At 40.6% G+C, this 24,639-nt stretch overlaps 1 protein-coding gene across 3 annotated transcripts in view; it reads left to right on the forward strand.

Moving 5' to 3' along the window:
- The window catches only part of LOC126253173 (TATA box-binding protein-associated factor RNA polymerase I subunit B), a 341,351-nt gene that overhangs the window by 300,120 nt on the left and 16,592 nt on the right, over nt 1–24,639 (forward strand). For 2 of the 3 annotated variants that reach the window (XM_049954330.1, XM_049954331.1), the window contains 2 exons: nt 7,922–8,142; nt 15,655–15,868. In XM_049954330.1, coding sequence (XP_049810287.1) covers nt 7,922–8,142; nt 15,655–15,868 — 435 coding nt within the window. The remainder of the gene's footprint in view (nt 1–7,921; nt 8,143–15,654; nt 15,869–24,639) is intronic. The other variant, XM_049954332.1, reaches the window with a different exon arrangement.

Below are 24,639 nucleotides of genomic sequence, written 5' to 3' on the forward strand. Positions count from 1 at the left end.
CATGTTACTAGAATGTGAGTTTACCTTAATTAAGTAAAAAATTAACACGAAACTACAGTGATCAAAATATTCTTATTCTTGGTTTTCAAAAACATCATGTTGAACAATGCATGTGGAAGTAAAATAAAAAAGAACCTAACAGTACTGTATTTTTGAGCTCATCAAATTTAATTACAATACAGTAATTAAATTTCCTGCTAAACATTTCCCTTGCAGGTATGTGCTGTACATTGAGATGTTATATACAGTGTGTTACCATTTTTGGCCTAAAAATATGCTAAAAGAAACAATCATGAAGTTTAAATTATCTCCTTGAAAAAATAAACCTACATAATTAACTTCTCGTTTGTTTGAAGGTATATCTGCAGTCCTGGCACACATTGAGATTCAGACATGTCCGAATGAACAGACACCATGCATTCATATAACTGATTTGCCTCAGTGGGCAGTGGGCAGTAAATCCACCACCTTCAGTAGGGATGCACAAGTATGTTCAACCTCATGCAGGAATGTCAAAGTAGTGACATGAGGTCCATGGATGGAGATTGTGAATAGGTGGCGTTAGGTGGGAATGTAGGTAAGCTGAGAGGAGTGCAAAGATAGTCCGTGCAGTTGCGATAAGTGCTGTGTCTGGGTGGTGCAGCGGTTAACATAACTGCCAAATAAGCAGGAGATCCCATGTTCAAATCCTAGTCCAGCATACATTTTCACTCATCGCCACTGATTCAGCACAAAGTTCCTATGCAGCTGACATCAATAGTTTCTTCCCTTCCCTCTCCTCCCCTTCCCCTTCCCCTTCCCCTCCCCCTTCAATTTGCATAATTTTAAAGAAATGAGTGAAATAATCGAGCCCCTCACTAATGTTGATGGAATATGAAGCTGTACCCACTTCCTCTGGAAACATTGGCAGTCTAGCTTCAATCAATCTTGCTCATTTTACTTTTCATAACACTAACAATCTGAGGTCTGTCCAATTATGTGAGTAGAAAATACTGGCATTAGTAATGACAAGACAAATGGGGACAAAATCGTGACTGCTGCTTGCAATACAAAATGCGAGATTAAACTATTTGCTTTACGGACAACTGAAATACACACCTATATGAATCATCATTATGCTTTTGTTTGAAAAGTACATCTTTTTATGTTTCTGATTATGAATTTCTGTACACTGCAATTGATCCCTGTACTTCAATAAGTGCTGGTCTTTTCCACTCACATAATTCTATGCATTGTACATATTTTTATGAGTTTTTCCCCTGTATTTTTACTCTCTTTTTTTTTCTTTCAAATCCTCTACTGCAGATGCTGCTCCTTCCATCTGCACCATTACAGACACCAATCCTCCAAAGTCCTGTGTTGTTGTCTAGGCAGTGAAACCCACTCCTCCAAATGGCCTGACTATCACATCACTCACCTCTGGCTGTAACCCCACCTTCTACAATGACCTGTTAGAATTCTGTCAGTCCTTAGCCCTCACCAACCTGGTCCTGCAAAGTCATGTAAATCAGATGACCCTTAAAGTCATGTAAATCAGGGCATCCATAAAGTTCTCCTGCTCTGTAATTCCAAATTGCCATCCAGGGCCTAGAGCAGCATGCACAATGCCACCTCCAAAAAATTATCCATTTCCATGCGAACAAGAAATTCCAGAGGGGAAGTTTGTCTTGCTGGTGAGTTAGCAGGAAGCAGCTCCCAAGTATGAGTGATTTTATATCGATAGTAATGTAAGATGTATCGTAGGATTTTGTGCACTGTGCTTACAGGCATGTCCAATGTTCGGGCAATTCCCCATGCATTCCATGTTTGCGCACCACCTCTCAACCCCTTCTGCAATATTGACAGATTTCAGATCAACTGCTTTCCTCCCTCTACCACACTGCACTTCAAAAGAACCTATCTTTTCGAATTTTGTGATCATTTTCTCCAGACCCTTAGCAGACATGAGACCAATGCCTTCTTTCATACCCTTGAGTATCCAGAACTTCTGCAGAGCTACTGGTGCACCGTTGCCATTCTTGTGAAAAAGCTGTACAAGCAGTGGGGTGATCCTTCATGAAGACAGTCATGTTCGGCATTTCGGACTCAAACTGGGGAACAGTTGTGTACCATGCATTTGTATTTGTGCATATTCTGACACTTACAGCACCATATGTTGGTATTTTTTCCCCATGACATTCTGCTCTGTGTCTATATAAGCTGTCCAAATTTGACATCATTCTGGCCAAGGGTTCTCTTCCTACAGTCTTTTGAAATTGGAACTTCAATTATGAACACCCTTCCTATTTCAGAATAAAATTCAGTCATCAACTGCACAGATATTTGTATTCACCAAGGTGTGACATATTTTATCTAATCTTAGTTACATAACGTTTCAGTCTTCATGCTTAATATAACCATTGGTACAAATCCCAACATACTGTGCAAATTTGCACATTGTCTTGTTTAGACCACATTTTTGTGTAGAACTATTCCTAAATGTAATCAGGCTATCAACTGAGTCACCTTGTTAGTTTTATATAGCAATCAGCAAACAGATTTTATTTTATCTGATTTAAAGTTGATACTACTTTAAGGCTTTTCTCTTCCACTTTCTCCACTCAGTCCTGGGGCTACATGTATATGTCGCACTATTTTTGCATAATACGTCTAAATTACGAAGGTTGTACTCGCCTCTTACTTGCTTTCCCTAGCAGTAAGAGAGGTAAGTAGGGAGTGGTTATAGTAGCTTTCAGCAACATGGGTTAAACATGACAGCACATTCTATCTAGCCAATCTGGGTCCTTTACTTTATTGCTATGAACTTGAGGAGTTAATTGCCAGTTACAACCAGCAACCTTTCTTTGCTTGTTGCACTATAATCATCAATAACCACCAATAATAGTTCACAAAGTTCAGAGTATTTGTTGTTCATTTAGTACACACATACAATTGAACTACAGTACTGAGATGTATCCATTTACCTGGCAATTTTGTTGTAGGTATCATCAAACTATAATGGTATCCTAATTCTGATAAATACTGTCCAGTACACCACTTTCCATCAAACTTTTTACAGTGATAGTGCCGTAGTATGTACTTCACTCCATCCCCTCTTCAATGAGGGTTTTCGTCACCTTAATAATCAATCTCTCTCTCTCTCTCTCTCTCTCTCTCTCTCTCTCTCTCTCTCTCTCTCACACACACACACACACACACACACACACACACACACACACACACAGAGAGAGAGAGAGAGAGAGAGAGAGAGAGAGAGAGAGATCAGCCAGAACATTTGACCACGATCTGCTCTTGATGTAAACCATCCAGGCGATAGCAGAGCCACCTGTCAATGAATGACTGCTAGTCAGACACACACACGGTGTATGTAGTATCAGTGAGCATGCTCTCTGTGTGTTGAATGGGGAAGGCACGACATATCTGTGGTTGACAGAGGGCAGACTGTGATGGCCAGAGGCTTGGCATGAGCATTTCGGAAACTGCATGTCTTGTTGGGTATTCAGGAGTGCTGTGGCGACTGTCTTCAACATATGGCAAAAACAAGTTGAAACCATGTCCCAACATCATGGGATTGGACAGACACCCTCATTACAGATGCCAGACATTGTAACTTGGCCAGACTGATAAAACAGGACAGGCAGCAAACTGTGGCTGAACTAACATCAGATTTTAATGCTTTGCAAAGCACAAATGTGACTGAACACACAGTACACTGAACACTCCTAGTGATGGGCCTCTGCAGCTGACACCCCATGCACATGTCATGTTAACACCATGACATTGACAACGACAACTGAAAAGATCACATGACCATCGGCACTGGACATTGGCGCAGTGGCAGAGCATTGCGTGGTCTGATGCATCCCAATACATTCTTCGTCATGTCCATTGGAGGGCGCAAGTCCATCCTCTTCAAGGGGAACAGCTCCTTGACACCTGTACTTTGGGATGGATGGAGGCAGGCTGGCGGGGACTTCATTGTGCTCTGGGGAACAATTCATGTGGGCACCCATGGGTCCAGTAGAGCTCATGCAAGGCACCAAGACGGCCAATGAGTATCGTTCATGGTTGCAGGCCACGTACACCCCTTCATGACAGTCATGTTTCCAGATGACAGTGGCATTCTTCAGTAAGGTAATGCACCATGTCAGAAGGCCAGGAGTGTGATAGAGTGGTTCGAGGAACACAGTGGTGATTTCCAACTGATGTGCTGGCCTCCCAACCTGCCAGATCTGAACCCGATCAAACACATCTGGGATGTGATTGAAAGTAGCATCAGACCTCATCGCCCCGCCTCCCTAGAATTTACGGGTATTAGGTGACTTATGTGTGCAGATGTGGTGCCAGCTTCTTCCAGCAAACTACCAACATCTCATTGCTTCCATGCCACAATGCGTCACTGCTGTTATCCATGCCAAAGGTGGATAGAATGACTATTATGTAGGTGGTCATAATGTTCTGGCTAATTAGTGTGTATCCTGGGTACAGTATCCTGCACTGTGTCAAGCCTATACTTCTTCTTTCCAGATGACCCATTCCCAGTAGATCTAGAATTCACCTGAGTCCTGAGCTAAATTTTTTCTCCTTCCTTTTCATAAAACAAAGACTCCTCTGTGTTAGCTCTCCTGCAATTAATACTCATGTTTATTTCCTTAATGCCATTCACGATTATTTCATACCAGTGCTCTGGCTATTACGGCTCCAGTACTTTCATGCCTATAGGGTAACTCCTTTTCCTTCTCTCTGTCAAACCTGGCTTTGCTAATAGGGAACATGACCTTGCATCATAAATAATACACTTCTTATTCTTATTGCTATTTACTGGTGTTGTTTTAGCTAGACTTTGGAACTGATTGTTATCCTATAATTGTGGTACCCATGTCTGATCATACACTTTGGTAGTATCTGTGTATGTTATGCGGGAGCTATGCTTACGATTGTCTCTGTAGTTAGGTACTACATTTTTGCAACCTGGCTACAAGACAGAGAGCCTTGGCTCCTACCGCTAATATTTTAATCATTGTTGTCACACACTCGCCTCTCTTCTGTGGTAGTTTGGCTGTCTGTGATACTTAATCTGGTCATAGTATACCTCACTTTCACTACTTGCTAACATAACGCTTATCTATTTGTATTTCATAGTACACCCTCTAGTGTGTAATGTAACTTCTCACTTATTATCTAGCAACCACTTATGATAATTTCTAAACATATTCTTCTTTCTTTCTGTCTTTTGTTCTTTCTGTATAAAAGTCTTTTTCTAGTTCTGTCACTGTTCTTCATGAGAAACACTGCATTCACAATGATTCTAAGTGCCCCCAGCAGGAAACAATTTATCCATCACCCAGGTTTGAGTCATAGATGCACCTTAAGAAATATGTGGAATGAATATCCTCTTCAGGTTTATATTTTGCAGAATGTTAAATACATTAATACTATTTCCTATATTTGTTCTTCAATAAGTTCCACTGACTTTCACAAAATTTCCTCTTCTAGTTCATCCTTTGTTTTTGCTGGTTCATCCCCTAGTTTATGGAACTCCTGTTTGGTTCTTTATAAATCCTCTGTATACTGAAATGTACTGGCAGATAAATCGAGAAACGTATGAACTTTCTTTTCTGTTAACTCACTAACTCATTCAACCAAAGTTGGCAAATTCAAATCTGTAAAAAGAATTCCCTCTGTTTCTTTGACATTCTCTGAAATATTTATCCTTGATTGTGTATCTGAAATTTGTTCACATACCTCATTTAGTTCTGTTCAGCAAAATCTTGAATTTGTTTTACATCATCATTTCTTTCTTTGAAATCTTTCCTAACTTTGTTCCATATCAAATCATGCTGTTATATTACATCTGTTTTTTAAGTCCTTAGTTATAGAGGATATCGTGTTTTGAAGCACCAAAATTTCATTCTTTATTACATAGCTTTCAAGCTACAAGTTAGCTCTCTTCTTGATTTAGAAGTTAGTTTCATTCTTAAGGCCAGAAGTTACTTCTGTTTTTAGACTAACTGTTAGTTATATTCTTAGACTAGCATAGCAGCTGTCTATCTTAGTGCTCAGTTCCATTTTTAATGCATCAATAGTCTTCAACATTTCCTCCAACTTGTGCATCACTATTGGAATGCATTGTTAACAAGACTCAGTTGTATTGAATCTTCAGTCAGCTGCGGCCGCCATGTAACTTAAAGGGTGTTATAAAATTAACAAAAGAAACTTTGATCAAGCGCATTACATTTGATACCTAAGCAACACATAACATTACCACCACCATAAATAAAACAATGTGTTTTTAATACAGCTCACCGAAGCTTAAGGGCAGCTCTCATCATGTTGAGTTGTCAATAAGAAGCTGGTTTGATGGTCGAGGCTAACTGTGATGCTGTAGACAGATGGTCTGCTGCCTGAGGGCCAACGCTGGAAGTAGTTTCGCAGCTGTAGTTGACATCTGGTGCATTGACATGTTGCAGATGAGATAACAGCAGCTTGCTGATGCTGTGTCTGTTGATCTTCTGACTCTTGGATATATCACTTGCTTATTCAGTATAAATGCCGTCAAGAAACTTGATACTCCTTTTTTTCTTTACTAATACATTCTTCGTTCTTCATGTTTTGAGGTGGGATGGGAGAGGAGGCATATGTTTAGGTGTTTAGTTTGTGTGGTCATCTCAATATACACACACACACACACACACACACACACACACACACACATTTCCCTAAGCTTCTTACATGAAATAAGCACACAAAAATGTGTGTGTGTGTGTGTGTGTGTGTGTGTGTGTGTGTCTGTCTGTCTGTGCCCCCCCCCCCCCCCCCCACACACACACACACACACATTTTTGTGTGCTTATTTCACGTAAGAAGCTTAGGGAAATATTTGATTTATTTTCTGACACTTTTAGTAATTTTAAGCACACTCATGAGCATTAAAGAATTCACTGTCATGCGCCCTACAGTTATATCATCAACATCATTGAGATTTTGGCATGTTGATTGACAGTGGCAGCTCAGTTTTTTTTTTTTTAATCTGCAATCAGTGCTGTACACAAATGAGATTACAGCATATGATACTGTAAAAATTCTAACTTGTACTTAACTTTAAAAATAAACCAATAGTATGTACCACTTAATGCTCAGGCAAGCAAGAAAAGCAGGACTGAACCTGCTGAATTTTGAGTAAGCATGAGGTGTGTGTCTATTTTTTGTATAGAGCACCTGAACTTAGAAGAGTTGTTGTTGCTGAGCCAGCTACTGTTGTTGTGCTTGCAATTGCCACAGAAGAAATTATAGTAGTTAGGCATCTGCAAGCACTGCATTTTTCTGTTAAGTCCTTGGTATTGCTATTGTACACGGCAACGTACACTTTATTGGCATTGTACAAGCCACTCTCACACATAAATTAAAAGAACAACTGTTGTAGCACAACACAGCATTGTTGATTGTCCAATTCAATGTCGAAAGTGGGGTTGTCATTAGCAAATGGAAAAATGGGAAATCCAGTCCAGATGGAAAGTTCAAAAGTTAGAAAGATACCAATAGATGCAATGCATATGGGGAAGCATAGAAATTGTGAAAACAAAATGGTCTGTTGATGGCTGGAAGAAAGTGGGAACTGTTGCATCAAAACAAAATCAATTTTTTTAAGTTTATCATTATGACTGCAAAGTTCTGAAATATAATGTCAAAAAAATATAGCCATGTTAACACTGATAAAAGATTATCAGTCACTTGTAATAACCATGAATAAATTGAAAAAAGAAATACATTTTAAAATTAATTACTCACCAAAATATTACAGTATGGTTCTTAGTAAACCATTGACTTTCATAAAGCAGACTGTGCCCCTTATTGGTTTCACGTTAATATATAAAACAAAAATCTTCCTTCTCTGTCCATGAATTATTTTTTTGTGATTAAGGCTGTATGTTGGTGACGAACTTCGACTCTTCAGCTGGGACAGATGGGTGTGTTGGTTTGAGAGACGCAAGCAACTACTGGTGAGACACCATATTCCCACTCGAGACTTAATAGACACAAGAGAAGAAGGTAATACTCAGCAACTAATTGAACACTGGAAAAGGGCTGTCAAGGATGAAAGGCTATGTGAAAAGGTGAAGACTATGGACCATTTATTCAAGGGTAAGATATTATCAAATAATATTTTTTGGATTTTCATTGGAGCAAGGATTTACTTTCATCCTATGCTTACCTTATTATTAAGTTGTTCTTCAATATTCCTTATGAAAGACATATCAGTGAGGGGACAATGCATGGAGTGGTTAATAAAACTGTTACTAACTTTAATGAAATGTCATGACAGAATCAGAATGTAGAAGCCACAAATACAGTGAGTGTATTAATATAACATACAGCAGTTGGTGAAACGTCAATAGTTGTTCAACAACAAAAACAATAATGAAATTTGGGAACGCAATCTGTAAAGTCTTCAACATTCAGATATTTTGTGACTTCATAACAGCTACTGTGTTAGTGACCAACTGGTAAGGGGGCATGAAAGGCAGTATTAGTTTGTGACATCTTGTTGTTTTCACGTAAGAAAACTTCTGCTAAAGATAAAATATCACATAATTCAGTGTTGATCAGTGCCATAGAGGTGGAAAAGAGCCAGCATATTAATACCAGACGCAAGGTATGTCTACAGGAAGATCAGAGAGATAATAAGGCAGTACTTGAGGGAAATCAGCAATGGGAAAGGTGTGCAGGAAAAGCTTACAGTAGATGCAAAGGGGCAAGAAGAGAAAATAATAGTGGCTCTGACCATCAGTGAGGTTCTAAAAAGATATTAATTTACTTAACTACCTATAAATACGTGGGCTTAATGATCGCTAAGTGCTGAGGTTCAAATGTAAGGATGTCAAATGCTGTAACTGGAAAGAGGTGGAACTATCAGTGTTGGATATTATCTTGGCTGACATGAAAGAATTTTATTTGTTTAGGAAGCAGAATGTAATAAAGTGTGTTGAATATGAAGATTGGAATGACACAGACAAGAATATTTCAACCAAAATATCCTGATTTATCAAACAAAAATCACCAAACAGCTGCAAGTTTTGAGAAGTTATTTTATTTAGACTTCCAGTTTCGGCATTTCATTAATGCCATCTTCAGACCCCTGTGCACTCCATGTATTCAGTCAAATATACCGATACTTGTATATCTGGAGCCATCAGTATCTGGATTCTGTGAATCCATTTTTGAAGTGTATGCTTCGAAGACCCTTTGGTAAATACTTGACTAGCTGTTATCCTGTATCCATGATGGATCAGCAGAGATTAAAATATCCTGAGGTGTTTGGTACTGAACTGAGTATAAGGAAGAAACTGCTGAAATTGTTTTTTTGATGGTTAGGTTTCTGTGGAAGTTAACAGTGATAATAATAAAGTCAGACTAGAGAAAATAGTCTAAATATTATAACAGATCAGATTGTAAAAAAAGCGACACAGAAAATCAGGAACAAAAGCTACAGATAAAACAGATTAGGTATGATGTTAAAAATGCCTGATTGCAGACAGAGGCAGAATTAGAAAGCACAACAGCTATAAACTTTGCAACAGGTCTGAAACCTGTTATTCTATGTTACCCATGCTATGCTGCCATACAGAGATGCATTGCTATTGAGATGTATGGCATAAATGAAAGATACTTAACTTTCGAACAGCAAAAACGTTATAGAATCTACAGCCTTCCACTAGTTACCTAAAATATATCTTAATTATGTTCATCCATATAATCTCCTGTACACTGTAAGTTTGTATGGAGAACCCAGTTATAATTAGATGTAGAATTTGGTTCTCGTGTAAAATTGCTTACTTAGTGGTGTTCCCTTTTTATTTTTATGCATTTTCTACGTCATAAAATAAATGTTATCTTCTGAAGGAAGCCATCTATAACAGCTATTTAAATTGTAGTCAACCAATAAATTCACAGACTGCCACAAAGATGATGAAGGTTTCTCGGGTCTCGAGCCATGTGGTAGCGTTGATATGTTGCGACGTTTCGGGAAGTGTCATACTACCCATCTTCTGCCGAAGTGTCGGGATTCACAGAGAGTGGGATATTTGTATGCGCAGTCTCCCCCCTCCACTAGTCCTCGGGCGGCTGTGGTGGTCCGGCCATGGGAGTGCGGTGGTGGGGGTAGCAGCCACCCCCCCGGCAGCCGTGTTCGGCTCTTGGTGGGGGCATTCTGTCGGCGTCTGTGGTGGAGGATGTTGGCGAGCACGATCCTGACGGACTCCCGCTATCACAGGGTTCCATGCTGCGCTGGATTGGTATTCTTCATCCCTGTTGACCAGTTGCCGTGAATCATTATTTCTAGGGATTCTTTGATAATACTTTTCCAGATGCCAGATGCTCGGCACAGCACTTACATGTTTTAGAAGTTGAAAGTGTTTTCTTCCTTTGTGGTATGTTCTGCTATGGCTGATTTTTCTGTGTGTCCTAGTTGCACACATCTGATATGTTCTTCACAGCATTTGGATATACAGCGCTGTGTTTGTCCAGTGTACTGTTTTACACATTCACGTGGGATGCTATATATTCCTAGCATTTTAAGCTTCAGTGGGTCTTTGGCAGAACCTAGGAACTCCCTCGTTTTTGGTGGTGGGTGGAAAACGGTTTTGATATTGTGTTTACCCAGAAGTCGTGCAATTTTGGATGAGAGTGGACCACATAAGAAAGGAATGTGTGTCATTTGTCTTCTTCTTCTTCTTCTTCTTCTTCTTCTTCTTCTGGGGTCACCACTACTTCTTTCTTCCTTTTTAGCTCCATGTTGATCTGCTAGGAGAGTCTGTGCTTCAAGCGGCTGCAGAAGGAACACATCAAGAAAGCGAAACTTCTTAGCACACTGGCTTTCCTACAACACTGTCGAGATGAGAACATCGTACCAAAGTTTGCAGTTATTTGACACCCAGTAAAATTAAAGAAGACTGACCAGGTATTACAATGAGTAGGCGTGGCCTTAGTAAGGGAGCGCATTCAGTTTACTCGGAAGGAACTTGACAGGAATGCACGCAGCCTCCTCACAGGCCACCTACAGCTGGCAAGGGCATTACAGCCTATCTAGTGAATGGGCCGACTGCAGCACGCATTCCAGCAGCGAGGTGCAGAAATTGGGCTCTACATCTAAACATCTCAGTAAATTCGGCAGACTAGCCAGTACTCAGACGACAGACAAGGAGATGAATGACACCAGAGCCGTGGTTAATTTGACTGGAAAAGAACTGGACACTGCCACAATCGTGGTCCTCAAAAAAGGACTGAATTTTTCCCCCATCCCCAGAAAGATCCCGAATTGGAATATTATCAGCAGTGTGGAAGAAGCAATACAAGGGCTTTCAAAAGAGGAAGCAGAAGAAGGCAGACGGGAAACCTGCAGAATAATTGACAGATCTTGATTACCTAAACATAATTGCGGAAGAACGAGCAGCTCTCCAGCCCCTTAGAGACGACCCTGATATGACAATCTTACCAGCAGGCAAAGGGAACGCAACAGTGCTATTAAGCACCTATGATTACTGGCAGAAAATAATGTGCTGTTACAAGATGAGGCCTACAGGAACCTGAAGAAGGACCCAACCTTGATGATGACTAGAAGGACGATAGCTCACCTGAGCCAATGAAAAGCAGCTGCACTCCAGAGTGCCAGCGATATCACGCCTTGGGGACTCCCCAAGATCCATAAGGAAGGGGTGTCTCCAAGACCGATTTTGGATGCCATCAACTCTCACAGCTACAGACTAGCAAAATACCTAACAACACTGTTCAAACCCCTTGCGGGACACTGCAGCCGCCATGTGAGTAACTCAACCGAGTTCGTAAAAGTACTCAGGGACATGCGACTACAAAGGGAAGACTTATTCATGAGCTTCGATGTGACGTCGCTCTTCACCCCGTCAAGACCCCTTGTCACTTTTAGCTCAGCACTTTGAACCACAAACAGTCAGCCTTTTCGAACATACACTGACAACCACCTACTTTTAGTGCAACAGGGAATTCTTCAAGCAGATCAACAGTGTGGCCATGAGTTTCCCACTGGCTCTGGTGATTGCAAAACTCTACATGGAACATTTCGAGGAGGTGGCCCATAAAGCTGCTAGACAGGAACCAAAGCACTTCTTCCGTTATGTTGATGACACTTTTGTTGTGTGGGGGCATGGCAGACAGGTGTTAGATGAGTTTCTGGAGAACCTCAACAGTATCGATCCAAATATCAAATTGATGCCTCCCCTTCCTTGACACACTAATTAAGAGGAAGGCAGATGGTTCACTAGGCCATACAGTGCATAGGAAGAAGACACACATGGACCTATATGTTCATGCAAAAAGCTGACACCATCCAGCACAAAGACAGACAGTGCTGACCATTCTGGTACGTAGGGCGCGCGCTATCTGTGACAAAAACAGCCTACCATCCGAGCTGCAACACCTGAGGGAAATCTTCTGCTAAAATGGTTACAGCAGAATGCAGATTAACAGGGCACTGAAAAGGAAGAAAGAAGTGGTGACGACCCCAGAAGAAGAAGAAGGAAGACAAATGAGTCGTGTTCCTTCCGTACGTGGGATCGCTCTCAGCTAAAATTGCATGACTTCTGGGCAAACACAATATCACAACTGTTCTCTGCCCACCACCGAAGACGAGGGAGCCCCTAGGTTCTGCCAAAGACCCGCTGAAGCTTACCATGCCAGGAATATATAGCATCCCATGTGAATGCGGAAAACAATACATTGGACAAACACAGCACTATATAACCAAACACTGTGAAGAACATATCAGATGTGTGTGACTAAGGAAGAAAACACCTTCAACTTTGAAAACACAAAGGTGCTGTGCTGAGCATCTGGCTTCTGGAAAAGTATTATCAAAAAATCCCTAGAAATAAGGATTCACAACAGCCCAGAATGCCAACACAGAGCCAAACACAGCCGCCAGGGATGGCCACTACCCCCAACACCATGCACCCACAGTCAGACCACCGCAGCCTCCCAAGGACTGGTAGAAGGGGCAGACTGCACATACAAATACCCCACTCTCCGTGGATCTTGACACTTTGCCAGAAGATGAGAAGTATGACACTTCCCGGAACGTTGTGATATATTAATGCTACCACCCTGCTGGAGACACAAGAAACCTTCAGCAGCAGTATATGCCAGAAAAGCCTACAGTCACATATGGCACAAAGATGTTGGAAACTGTTATGTGGAATTTGGAGTGAGGGGTGAGAATGCTGGGAAATCATTTAAATTTGCCACTTACTACTCATTTGCCAAGAGATTATTGAAGCAAAGGAAAACAGAAGCAACTGAAAAATAATCTAGTTATAATGTCAAAACATTCTTAAGGGTAGGAATTGCTTCAGATTAGTCTTCAGTCAGCAATCTTTAAACAGAAATGAAGTAAAAAAGTGATTTAAATTTGCATTTGGCTTATCTTTAACTCATTTAAAATATTAATATGGACTAGAAATGGTCACATCTGCCAAGTGCTATATGAAATTTGCTTGCCAGCAACATGTGAAAAATTGTACTTGATATTCAAATTAAGACTCCTCAGTATTATGTTTTACTGAGCAGCTGGGTGTAAAAATCAGAGTAAAGAGATAATGACAGCATGTTTTTAATTCAAAATCAGATTTAAGACATAAGTTGCAGGAAACATAAACACACTTCTCCTTTGTTCTTTATTTGTGGTCCACAGCTCAGATACAAGACATTTTTACATACAACACCAAAAAGTTGTTAAGAAACTTTATTTGGCTGTAAATAGTTCTGTCTATTTTGTGATCATCTGCTGGGCTTCAAAACTTCAAATTCTGCGCAATGATAACAAAATAATAGAAACTACAAGGTGTACAACTTTGCTTCCGCCATTTTTTCCTCAACATTTGAGTCTTTAATGAAACAAATTGGTTACACATGTATCATTCAAAGTATTTTCCATCGCTGGACACTACTTTCTCTCATCTTTTGGGCAGTGTACGAATCCTGCATCAAAAAAATTGTTCATCTTTTGAAGGGATCCACGAATCGATCAAGTTTATGACTTCTTCATGAGATCGATAGTGTTGGTCAGCCAGGCCATGCGCCTTTGATCTAAACAGGTGATAGTCAGAGGAAGCAATGTCTGGAGAATACGGCGGGTGGGGTAGGACTTCCCATTTTAATGTTTCCAAGTACATTTTGACCTCTTTTGCAACGTGGGGCGAAGCGTTGTGCTGCAAAATCACTTTTTCGTGCCTCTCACTGTATTGTGGCTGTGTGTCTTTTCATTCTCTGATCAAATGCATTAATTGCATTCAATAATGAGCACCTGTGATTGTTGCACTTGGTTTTAACACCTCATAGTACACGACACTGAGCTAGTCCCACCAAATGCAGAGCATGATCTTGGAGCCTTGTATATTCGGTTTGGCTGTCGACGTGGAAGCATGGCCAGGATATACCCATGATTTTTTTGTGGTTTTGGGTTGTCGTAATGAACCCATTTTTCATCCTCGGTCACAATGCGATGCAGAAATCCCTTCGGTTTTTGCCTCTGAAGCAACTGTTGACAAACACACAAATGCCGTTCAACATCTCTTGGTTTCAGCTCACACGGGACCCAAGTGTCTTGTTTCTGAATTATGCCCATATCTTTGAGACATTTTGAAGTGGCTTGCTGTGTCACTCCCACTAATCGTGCCAATTATTATGGAGTTTGATGCGAGTCTTCACTCAGCAATGTCTCCAATTCTGCATCTTCTAAAACATTCTCTCTTCCACTACTATGCTGGTCTATGATGTTAAAATCACCATTCTTGAAGCATTGAATCCACTCACAACACGTTCTTTCAGTAATAGTGTCCTTACTATACGTACTTGAGAGCATTCGATGAGACTCAGCCACTGTTTTTTTCCATACTGAAACAAAGCAGTAACACCTCCCACCAATGATGAGAATAAGGCTCGTAAACTGACATTTTCAATCGAGAACAACTTTATGATGCAGACACAAACCGACTAATGTTTAAATGAGGATATGATGACCGAGGTCCAAGTTAACTGCCTGACATCTGCGATCTGTTTCTTTCGACCGCTGTTGCCACCTATCGGCAAACGGCGAAAGCAAAGTTGTACACATTATAGTTGCAGCAAAATAAAGTTGTTTATCAGTTTTTTGATGATATATACAAATGTGACACTTTCTTGTGAGACATCTTTTTATCTCAACTTGAGATCTCAGTATCTTCAGTATGCCTTTCTTAAATCAGCAGCCCCCTTTTTTTTTTTTTTTTTTGCCTTAATTTTTCACTTGCATTTGTAAATATGAAATCTCCTGCTCTGAAGCTTGGCACTTAGTAACATTACTGCCAAGAAAAACCATGATGTTGACATTTCTTAATCACTTCATGTGAATCCCTGTATGCTTCCACTGAATGTGAGGCCACATATTTCTTTCTTATCTCCGTTTTTTTGTGCTCTGTTCTCTAATGATCTCAGTGTTATTAGTACATTAAATTATAAATTTCCTTTCCATCAACTGTAGGGTGAACATTTTATGAGTGTATTGACTTTGTAGTTTGTTTTAGTTTTAAAATATTATTTGAAGTATGTTGTTTTGCTGTTCAGTTTTAGATTTGTTGGTTATATTTACAGGTTTGAAACCACAGACAGTTGAAATTCTGAAACGGCCATTGCTGTTGCTTGCAGAGAGACATGAAAAATCATATAACATGTATTTTCCTGCAACCCTCAGACCACTGTCAACTTACAGTACCATTATCATTACCCATAAGTGTCGTAAGCAGCAAAATTCTCTCCGGAATAATTTCAACACTTCAGATATGAAATTCATGTTGGATCCTTCTGAGTAAGTGCTTCAGTTAAAACTTTTAATTAAAAATAAGTGAGAAGAGTTGAGGTGTATTGAGATCAGTTACTGTTGTGGGAAATATGGTAAAGTTGGAGGAAGAAAAAATGGAAATTCTAGGAACAGACTACAAGAAGTCTGAAAAGTCTCCAGTACAAATTTTTTAATCATGAGGGAATAAATTGTCATTTTTAGTGGCTGTGTTTTGACTGTCAAGCATTATACATTTCAACAGGTCATTTTTGATGTGGAAAACAAGTGTCATTCCAGAGGTTAGGATTTTTGTAGGATGACACATGTACCATCACGTTCCAAACTTCTTGGGTTGTAAATTGAATGGAATGTTAATGTAATATGGCTAGGATTCCCCTCTTGTAACAGTGATACATAATGAATTGCTCCACTATCAGAATCTCATTAGTATTTCTTTGCAACAAGAAACAAACATTTACTCTTCCTCCATGAAGGAATGTGGTATCCACAAGAAACAAAACTTCTTGCCTTCAAAGTATGAGGAGATCCAGCTTGGTGTACCTAGTGAGAAAGAATAGTATTGGTGTTGCAGAATGTAAACAAATTTTTTGATATAATACATACAGGTCACTCACTACAGAACAGCAAATTGAAATAAGTGAAAAGTGCTCTATTTATATCTGTCAACGAATTCATCTAGAGAATAACAATTTTTTGAGCTAAAATAAATCTTGTTTTGATTACTTGATTACCTCATACACATCTAACATATTTGGAAGTGAGATAAACATTTTGGTGCTGCTGTACTTTACACTTTTTTGAACTGGAAATCCCAAATGAAAAACACCTTCAGCCATCTATATTTCAAATTTTATTTTACTTATGCGACCGGTTGGGCATTTCACTACAGCATCTTCAGGCCCCTGACTGACATGTAGGAGAGATCCAACTTCATGTGCAGTTGAAATAGGGGCCAGCATTCAGTAACTGATATCCATTGACATTTTAACAACACAATCGCTTCATTCGTCAATTGCAGTACCGAAACACAAGGAAAATGCACATTGGCCATTCAGTCGGCAGTCTTCAGTTGAAAGTTTGTTTATACACCAATTAAGAGAAGATAAAAATGCTACTCGTAGACGAATAATGTAAGTTAGCAGAACAGCAATCACTGGTGTGCATCTTCCTTGTGTTTCTATTTGTTTACTGTCAACTCCAGCAAGTGAATGGGTTATGTCACCTTGCATACCTGTGCTGTGTCATATTATAGGAAAGTCAAAGTCAGTTTTATGTTATGCTTTTAATAATATCATGTTTACTTGAGTGGTACACTTGGATATGTTTAAGAAAAGATCTTGAGGAGAGAATGTGGATTACTGAATAAAAAATACAGGATGCTGTTTAAAGAAGTGGTACTGCTATTCATATCTTTGTAACAAACAGTTACGAGAAAGACAATCATGCTGGTTAATGACCTCCTGGTAGCTAAACAACATTTGCTTGATACATTTTTTTTTATTTTTCTTCAGAACAAAACATTATTTGATGATCAAGATAAATGAGGCACCCTGTATATGTAGCCACCATACCAATGGTGCCCATACCTGGGGACAAGAAGGGGCCATGTCTCCCTTCCCCTCCCCCAGCTGTCAGGAAAAGGAAAAAAATATAGTGAATCATGTGTTTTTCTCTCAAGAAAATGTTTTAAAAGTCAGTACAGCACATGTTTTTAACAGGGTCAGAACTCAAAGTTTTTTATGTCTACTTGCAAGTCCCTGTTTGACGTACAGAATATTAAAAATACTTCATCCCCCCCCCCCCCTACAAAATATCGTATATGGGCCTCTTGCATTGTATGGCACAGAAAACAAACCTTCAGCTTTGATTGAAAATGCTTTTGGTTATTTTTATGGTATAGCATTTGCTAGCTTTCCTAGTTACCACTCGCTGTGGCCATTTCTGTTTCACACGCTGTGTTAAGGTAAATAATTACTCTTTGGTGTTAATAAATTGGGGAGCTATTGTGTCTGTGTTGCTTCATTGTAGAGTGGAGAATTTAGCCCCCTGCACGCAAACACGACAGTTCACCTTTGTTGCAAATATCTTTGGCAGTTATGATTTTTTCATTGAAGACACACTTTTTACTCCTGTATTATGCTATAGACAAATAATATTGTCACAGAAGAAGCTGAGTAGCTCCGTGGTGTAGTGGTTATGATACTATACTGTTGCATGGAGGGTCGTGAATCCAAAACTCATCTGAACTGTACAATTTTAATTTCTATATTCATTTGGAGTTGTTGTTGTTGTTGTTGTCTTCAGTCCTGAGACTCGTTTGAAGCAGCTCTCCATGCTACTCTATCCTGTGCAAGCTTCTTCATCTCCCAGTACTTACTGCAACCTACATCCTTCTGAATCTGCTTGGTGTATTCATCTCTTGGTCTCCCTCTACGATTTTTACCCTACACGCTGCCCTCCAATGCTAAATTTGTGATCCCTTGATGCCTCAGAACATGTCCTATCAACCGGTCCCTTCTTCTTGTCAAGTTGTGCCACAAACTCCTCTTCTCCCCAATTCTATTCAATACCTCCTCATTAGTTATGTGATCTACCCATCTAATCTTCAGCATTCTTCTGTAGCACCACATTTCGAAAGCTTCTATTCTCTTCTTATGCAAACTATTTATCGTCCATGTTTCACTTCCATGCATGGCTACAGTCCATACAAATACTTTCAGAAACGACTTCCTGACACTTAAATCTATACTCGATGTTAACAAATTTCTGTTCTTCAGAAACGCTTTCCTTGCCATTGCCAGTCTACATTTTATATCCTCTCTACTTCAACAATTGTCAGTTATTTTGCTCCCCAAATAGCAAAACTCCTTTACTACTTTAAGTGTCTCATTTCCTAATCTAATTCCCTCAGCATCACCTGACTTAAGTCGACTACATTCCATTATCCTCATTATGCTTTTGTTGATGTTCATCTTATATCCTCCTTTCAAGATACTGTCCATTCCGTTCAACTGCTCTTCCAAGTCCTTTGCTGTCTCTGACAGAATTACAATGTCATCGGCGAACCTCAACATTTTTATTTCTTCTCCATGGACTTTAATACCTACTCTGAAATTTTATTTTCTTTCCTTTACTGCTTGCTCAATATACAGATTGAATAACATGGGGGACAGGCTACAACCCTGTCTCACTCCCTTCCCAACCGCTGCTTCCCTTTCATGCCCCTCGACTCTTATAACTGCCATCTGGTTTCTGTACAAATTGTAAATAGCCTTTTGCTCCCTGTATTTTACCCCTGCCATCTTTAGAATTTGAAAGAGAGTATTCCAGTCAACATTGTCAAAAGCTTTCTCTAAGTCTACAAATGCTAGAAATGTAGGTTTGCCTTTCCCTAATCTATTTTCCAAGATAAGTCGTAGGGTCAGTATTGCCTCACGTGTTCCAACATTTCTGCGGAATCCAAACTGACCTTCGCCGAGGTCGGCTTCTACCAGTTTTTCCATTCGTCTGTAAAGAATTCGCGTTAGTATTTTGCAGCTGTGACTTATTAAACTGATAGTTTTGAGTACATGCTAGAAATATCCACAAATTTCAAGATTCTTTGTACTGGAATGTTCTGTAGTTGTATATATACTGTATGTGTTCTGGCCAGAGGCAGTTTGCTGCGCGCTCTTGTATGTGCAACTGCTGAGTAAACCTTCGTTAAGTGAAGTTTGTGTTCGTCATTCATCTAATTACATCTTCTTCTATGTGACATTATTGTAGTGGAGATGCTGGGTATTGGAACTTGTGATAGCGCACATTATCGACGACACAGTGGCTCCAATCAGGCCATGACAGAGCCGCCGTGTACGTGGTGAGAAACCCGAGTTCGAGCCATATTCAACAGATCGCAATCTATCGATGACAGAAGAAGAAGATGATGTTCCGATGATAGCAACTGTGTGCCACCACATGAGACATCCTTCTGGGTTCTCTGGTGATGATGGCGAAGATCCAAACAAGTGGCTGAAGGTATATGAGCGTATAGCCAAATTTAACAAATTGGATGCCATTGTGTGTTTAGGTAACATATTTTTCTAGTTGGAGGGCACTGCCAAGCAATTGTATGAGAACAACGAGGAGAAGTTCACAAACTGGGAAGTATTCCATGCGGAACTGTGCAAGTATTTTGACACACAATGACAGAAGAGCGAGGCTGAAGATAAATTAAAGTGCAGGGCACAGTGGCCAGAAGAAACTGCAGCATCTTACATTCAAGATGTCTTGGAGCTATGTAAACTAGTGGATTCTAGAATTGAGGAGGAAAATAAAGGTTGCACATCCCATGAAGGGTGTTGCTGAGGACATGTATCAAGCCCTACTTCTGAAGGAGATTTCAACAGCAGATGACTTCATAAAATGGTGCCAGTATATCGAGACAATGAATCAAAAAAGAATTACACGTGAAAAGTTTGAACAGCTTCCAAACGTCGTATCAATGTTTGTGATGGAGGAAGCAACTGATTTCACAAGTGTTCTTCATCCTGATAGTGAGAGAGGAAGTTCAGAAAGCACTTGGATTGCACGGCAAGCAAAAAACCGAGATGCTTCAAGAGGTCATAAGGGAGGAAGTGGAACAGACATTGAACCCAATCTCTCGTCCTTCATAACCCTTTAAAACGGTGAAAAAGTCGAGATCCGGGTGGAGTTTTGTTCCTACAATGCCTCATGAGGAACCTGTTTGGGCACCAAGGAAGACTGACGTCTAGAGGATCCAGGATAACTAACCAGAATGTTTCCACTGTGGATGACCGGGACTTGTGGTATGTTATTGTCGAGAAAGGTGGCAGATATTTGATGACGCCTGTGCCAGAAGACAGCAGACCGATCTTAGCCGAACCCACTCCGGGACGACGAAGATGAACTAGAAGATGTGGGTGCACGACAGCGTAGGACAGGGAATAACAATATTAATTTGCTAATAGTAAACTGCAGGAGCGTCTATAGAAAGGTCCCAGAACTACTCTCATTAATAAACGGTCACAACGCCCATATAGTACTAGGGACAGAAAGTTGGCTGAAACCAGACGTAAACAGTAATGAAATCCTAAACTCGGATTGGAATGTATACCGCAGAGACAGGCTGAACAGTGAAGGGGGAGGCGTGTTTATAGCGATAAGAAGAGCAATAGTATCGAAGGAAATTGACGGAGATCCGAAATGTGAAATGATTTGGGTGAAGGTCACGGTTAAAGCAGGCTCAGACATGGTAATTGGATGTCTCTATAGGCTCCCTGGCTCAGCAGCTGTTGTGGCTGAGCACCTGAAGGATAATTTGGAAAATATTTCGAGTAGATTTACCCACCACGTTATAGTTCTGGGTGGAGATTTTAATTTGCCGGATATAGACTGGGAGACTCAAACGTTCATAACGGGTGGCAGGGACAAAGAATCCAGTGAAATTTTTTTAAGTGCTTTATCTGAGAACTACCTTGAGCAGTTAAACAGAGAACCGACTCGTGGCGATAACATATTAGACCTTCTGGTGACAAACAGACCGGAACTATTTGAAAAAGTTAACGCAGAACAGGGAATCAGCGATCATAAAGCGGTTACGGCATCGATGATTTCAGCCGTAAATAGGAATATTAAAAAGGGTAGGAAGATTTTTCTGTTTAGAAAAAGTGACAAAAAGCAGATTTCAGAGTACCTGTTGGCTCAACACAAAAGTTTTGTCTCAAGTACAGATAGTGTTGAGGATCAGTGGACAAAGTTCAAAACCGTCGTACATTATGCGTTAGATGAGTATGTGCCAAGCAAGATCGTAAGAGATGGAAAAGAGCCACCTTGGTACAACAACCGAGTTAGAAAACTGCTGCGGAAGCAAAGGGAACTTCACAGCAAACATAAACATAGCCAAAGCCTTGCAGACAAACAAAAATTAAGCGAAGCGAAATGTAGTGTGAGGAGGGCTATGCGAGAGGCGTTCAATGAATTCGAAAGTAAAGTTCTATGTACTGACTTGGCAGAAAATCCCAAGAAATTTTGGTCTTATGTCAAAGCGGTAGGTGGATCAAAACAAAATGTCCAGACACTCTGTGACCAAAATGGTACTGAAACAGAGGATGACAGACTAAAGGCCGAAATACTAAATGTCTTTTTCCAAAGTTGTTTCACAGAGGAAGATTGCACTGTAGTTCCTTCTCTAGATTGTCACACAGATGACAAAATGGTAGATATCGAAATAGACGACAGAGGGATAGAGAAACAATTAAAATCGCTCAAAAGAGGAAAGGCCTCTGGACCTGATGGGATACCAGTTCAATTTTACACAGAGTACGCGAAGGAACTTGCCCCCCTTCTTGCAGCGGTGTACCGTAGGTCTCTAGAAGAGCGTAGCGTTCCAAAGGATTGGAAAAGGGCACAGGTCATCCCCGTTTTCAAGAAGGGACGTCGAACAGATGTGCAGAACTATAGACCTATATCTCTAACGTCAATCAGTTGTAGAATTTTGGAACACGTATTATGTTCGAGTATAATGACTTTTCTGGAGACTAGAAATCTACTCTGTAGGAATCAGCATGGGTTTCGAAAAAGACGATCATGTGAAACCCAGCTCGCGCTATTCGTCCACGAGACTCAGAGGGCCATAGACACGGGTTCACAGGTAGATGCCGTGTTTCTTGACTTCCGCAAGGCGTTCGATACAGTTCCCCACAGTCGTTTAATGAACAAAGTAAGAGCATATGGACTATCAGACCAATTGTGTGATTGGATTGAGGAGTTCCTAGATAACAGGACGCAGCATGTTATTCTCAATGGAGAGAAGTCTTCTGAAGTAAGAGTGATTTCAGGTGTGCCGCAGGGGAGTGTCATAGGCCCGTTGCTATTCACAATATACATAAATGACTTGGTGGATGACATCGGAAGTTCACTGAGGCTTTTTGCAGATGATGCTGTCGTGTATCGAGAGGTTGTAACAATGGAAAATTGTACTGAAATGCAGGAGGATCTGCAGCGAATTGACGCATGGTGCAGGGAATGGCAATTGAATCTCAATGTAGACAAGTGTAATGTGCTGCGAATACACAGAAAGATAGATCCTTTATCATTTAGCTACAAAATAGCAGGTCAGCAACTGGAAGCAGTTAATACCATAAATTATCTGGGAGTACGCATTAGGAGTGATTTAAAATGGAATGATCATATAATGTTGATCGTCGGTAAAGCAGATGCCAGACTGAGATTCATTGGAAGAATCCTAAGGAAATGCAATCCGAAAACAAAGGAAGTAGGTTACAGTACGCTTATTCGCCCACTGCTTGAATACTGCTCAGCAGTGTGGGATCCGTACCAGATAGGGTTGATACAAGACATAGAGAAGATCCAACGGAGAGCAGCGCGCTTCGTTACAGGATCATTTAGTAATCGCGAAAGCGTTACGGAGATGATAGATAAACTCCAGTGGAAGACTCTGCAGGAGAGACGCTCAGTAGCTCGGTACGGGCTTTTGTCAAAGTTTCGAGAACATACCTTCACCGAAGAGTCAAGCAGTATATTGCTCCCTCCTACGTATATCTCGCGGAGAGACCATGAGGATAAAATCAGAGAGATTAGAGCCCACACAGAGGCTTAACGACAATCCTTCTTTCCACGAACAATACGAGACTGGAATAGAAGGGAGAACCGATAGAGGTACTGAAGGTACCCTCCGCCACACACCGTCTGGTGGCTTGCGGAGTATGGATGTAGATGTAGATGTAGGTCACTATCGCCGCAAGCTATCTGCTGGAGAGCACCCTTCCCAACACGTCGATCAAGGTCTCCATCGCCATTTAGAAGCTCCAGCCAATCACCTAGCCGCTGCAACATAGAAAACTAAAGGGTGCGGCCTTCCTTGGAAGTGAGGCCGCCGAAGAGAAAAATCCTCCACCATCGATCTCTACAAAAACAATACGGAACTACGTTGATATCCTCATGGATGACCAACCAGCCCAAGCTCTTGTAGACTCTGGAGCATCATATTCAGTCATTTCGGAGAAGTTCCGTCGCCACTTGCAGAAAACTGTCTTCATCGACAACAGAACATCTCTGCTGAAGGTGGCTAATGGGAAATACGTAAAACCTATAGGAAGATGTACCATTCGTGTGGGTATAAGTGGCCATACACAGCCCTTAAAATTCATCATCTTACAAGAGTGTAGTCATGACATCATTCTCGGATGGGCTTTTTGAAAGATTCTCAGGCAGTTGTAGAGTGTGATTGCTCGAAGATTATGCTAGACGAGATGAGATACTGTGGACAGGAGAATGCACATCTGAGTGTGTGGAGACTATGTGCGCTGGATGAAGTGATCATTCCTGCAGTCAGCGCTAGAAAGGTAACCATTACATGTCATGCCATGCATCAACCCATGGATACCACTGAAGAACAACTTGGTCATCCCAGCCACTATTGTCTCGTTTAAGAACGGATTCGTTGAATTGTGGATATTTAAATGACGCTGAGACCCGTAGATCCTTCCAAGACACATGTGCGTAGCAAACACTGAGCTGTTAATTGAAGAACAGCTGAATGTCATAGGAGCCTCCCAAGCCAAGTCTGTGGGCGAAATTAGCGCTACCACTACGAGACAAGATCTTCTAGCTCGACTATCACCAGATCTCACTAAGGAACAACAGAAGAAGCTACTTGCCATTCTCCATGAGTTCTCTGAATGCTTCAATCCACAGGTGAAGGGGAAGTTAGACAAATCGACGGTGAAGCATTGGATTAGCACTGGAGACTATCAGCC

The sequence above is a fragment of the Schistocerca nitens genome, chromosome 4, assembly GCF_023898315.1.
Source record: "Schistocerca nitens isolate TAMUIC-IGC-003100 chromosome 4, iqSchNite1.1, whole genome shotgun sequence".
NCBI classification, from domain to species: Eukaryota; Metazoa; Arthropoda; class Insecta; order Orthoptera; family Acrididae; genus Schistocerca; species Schistocerca nitens.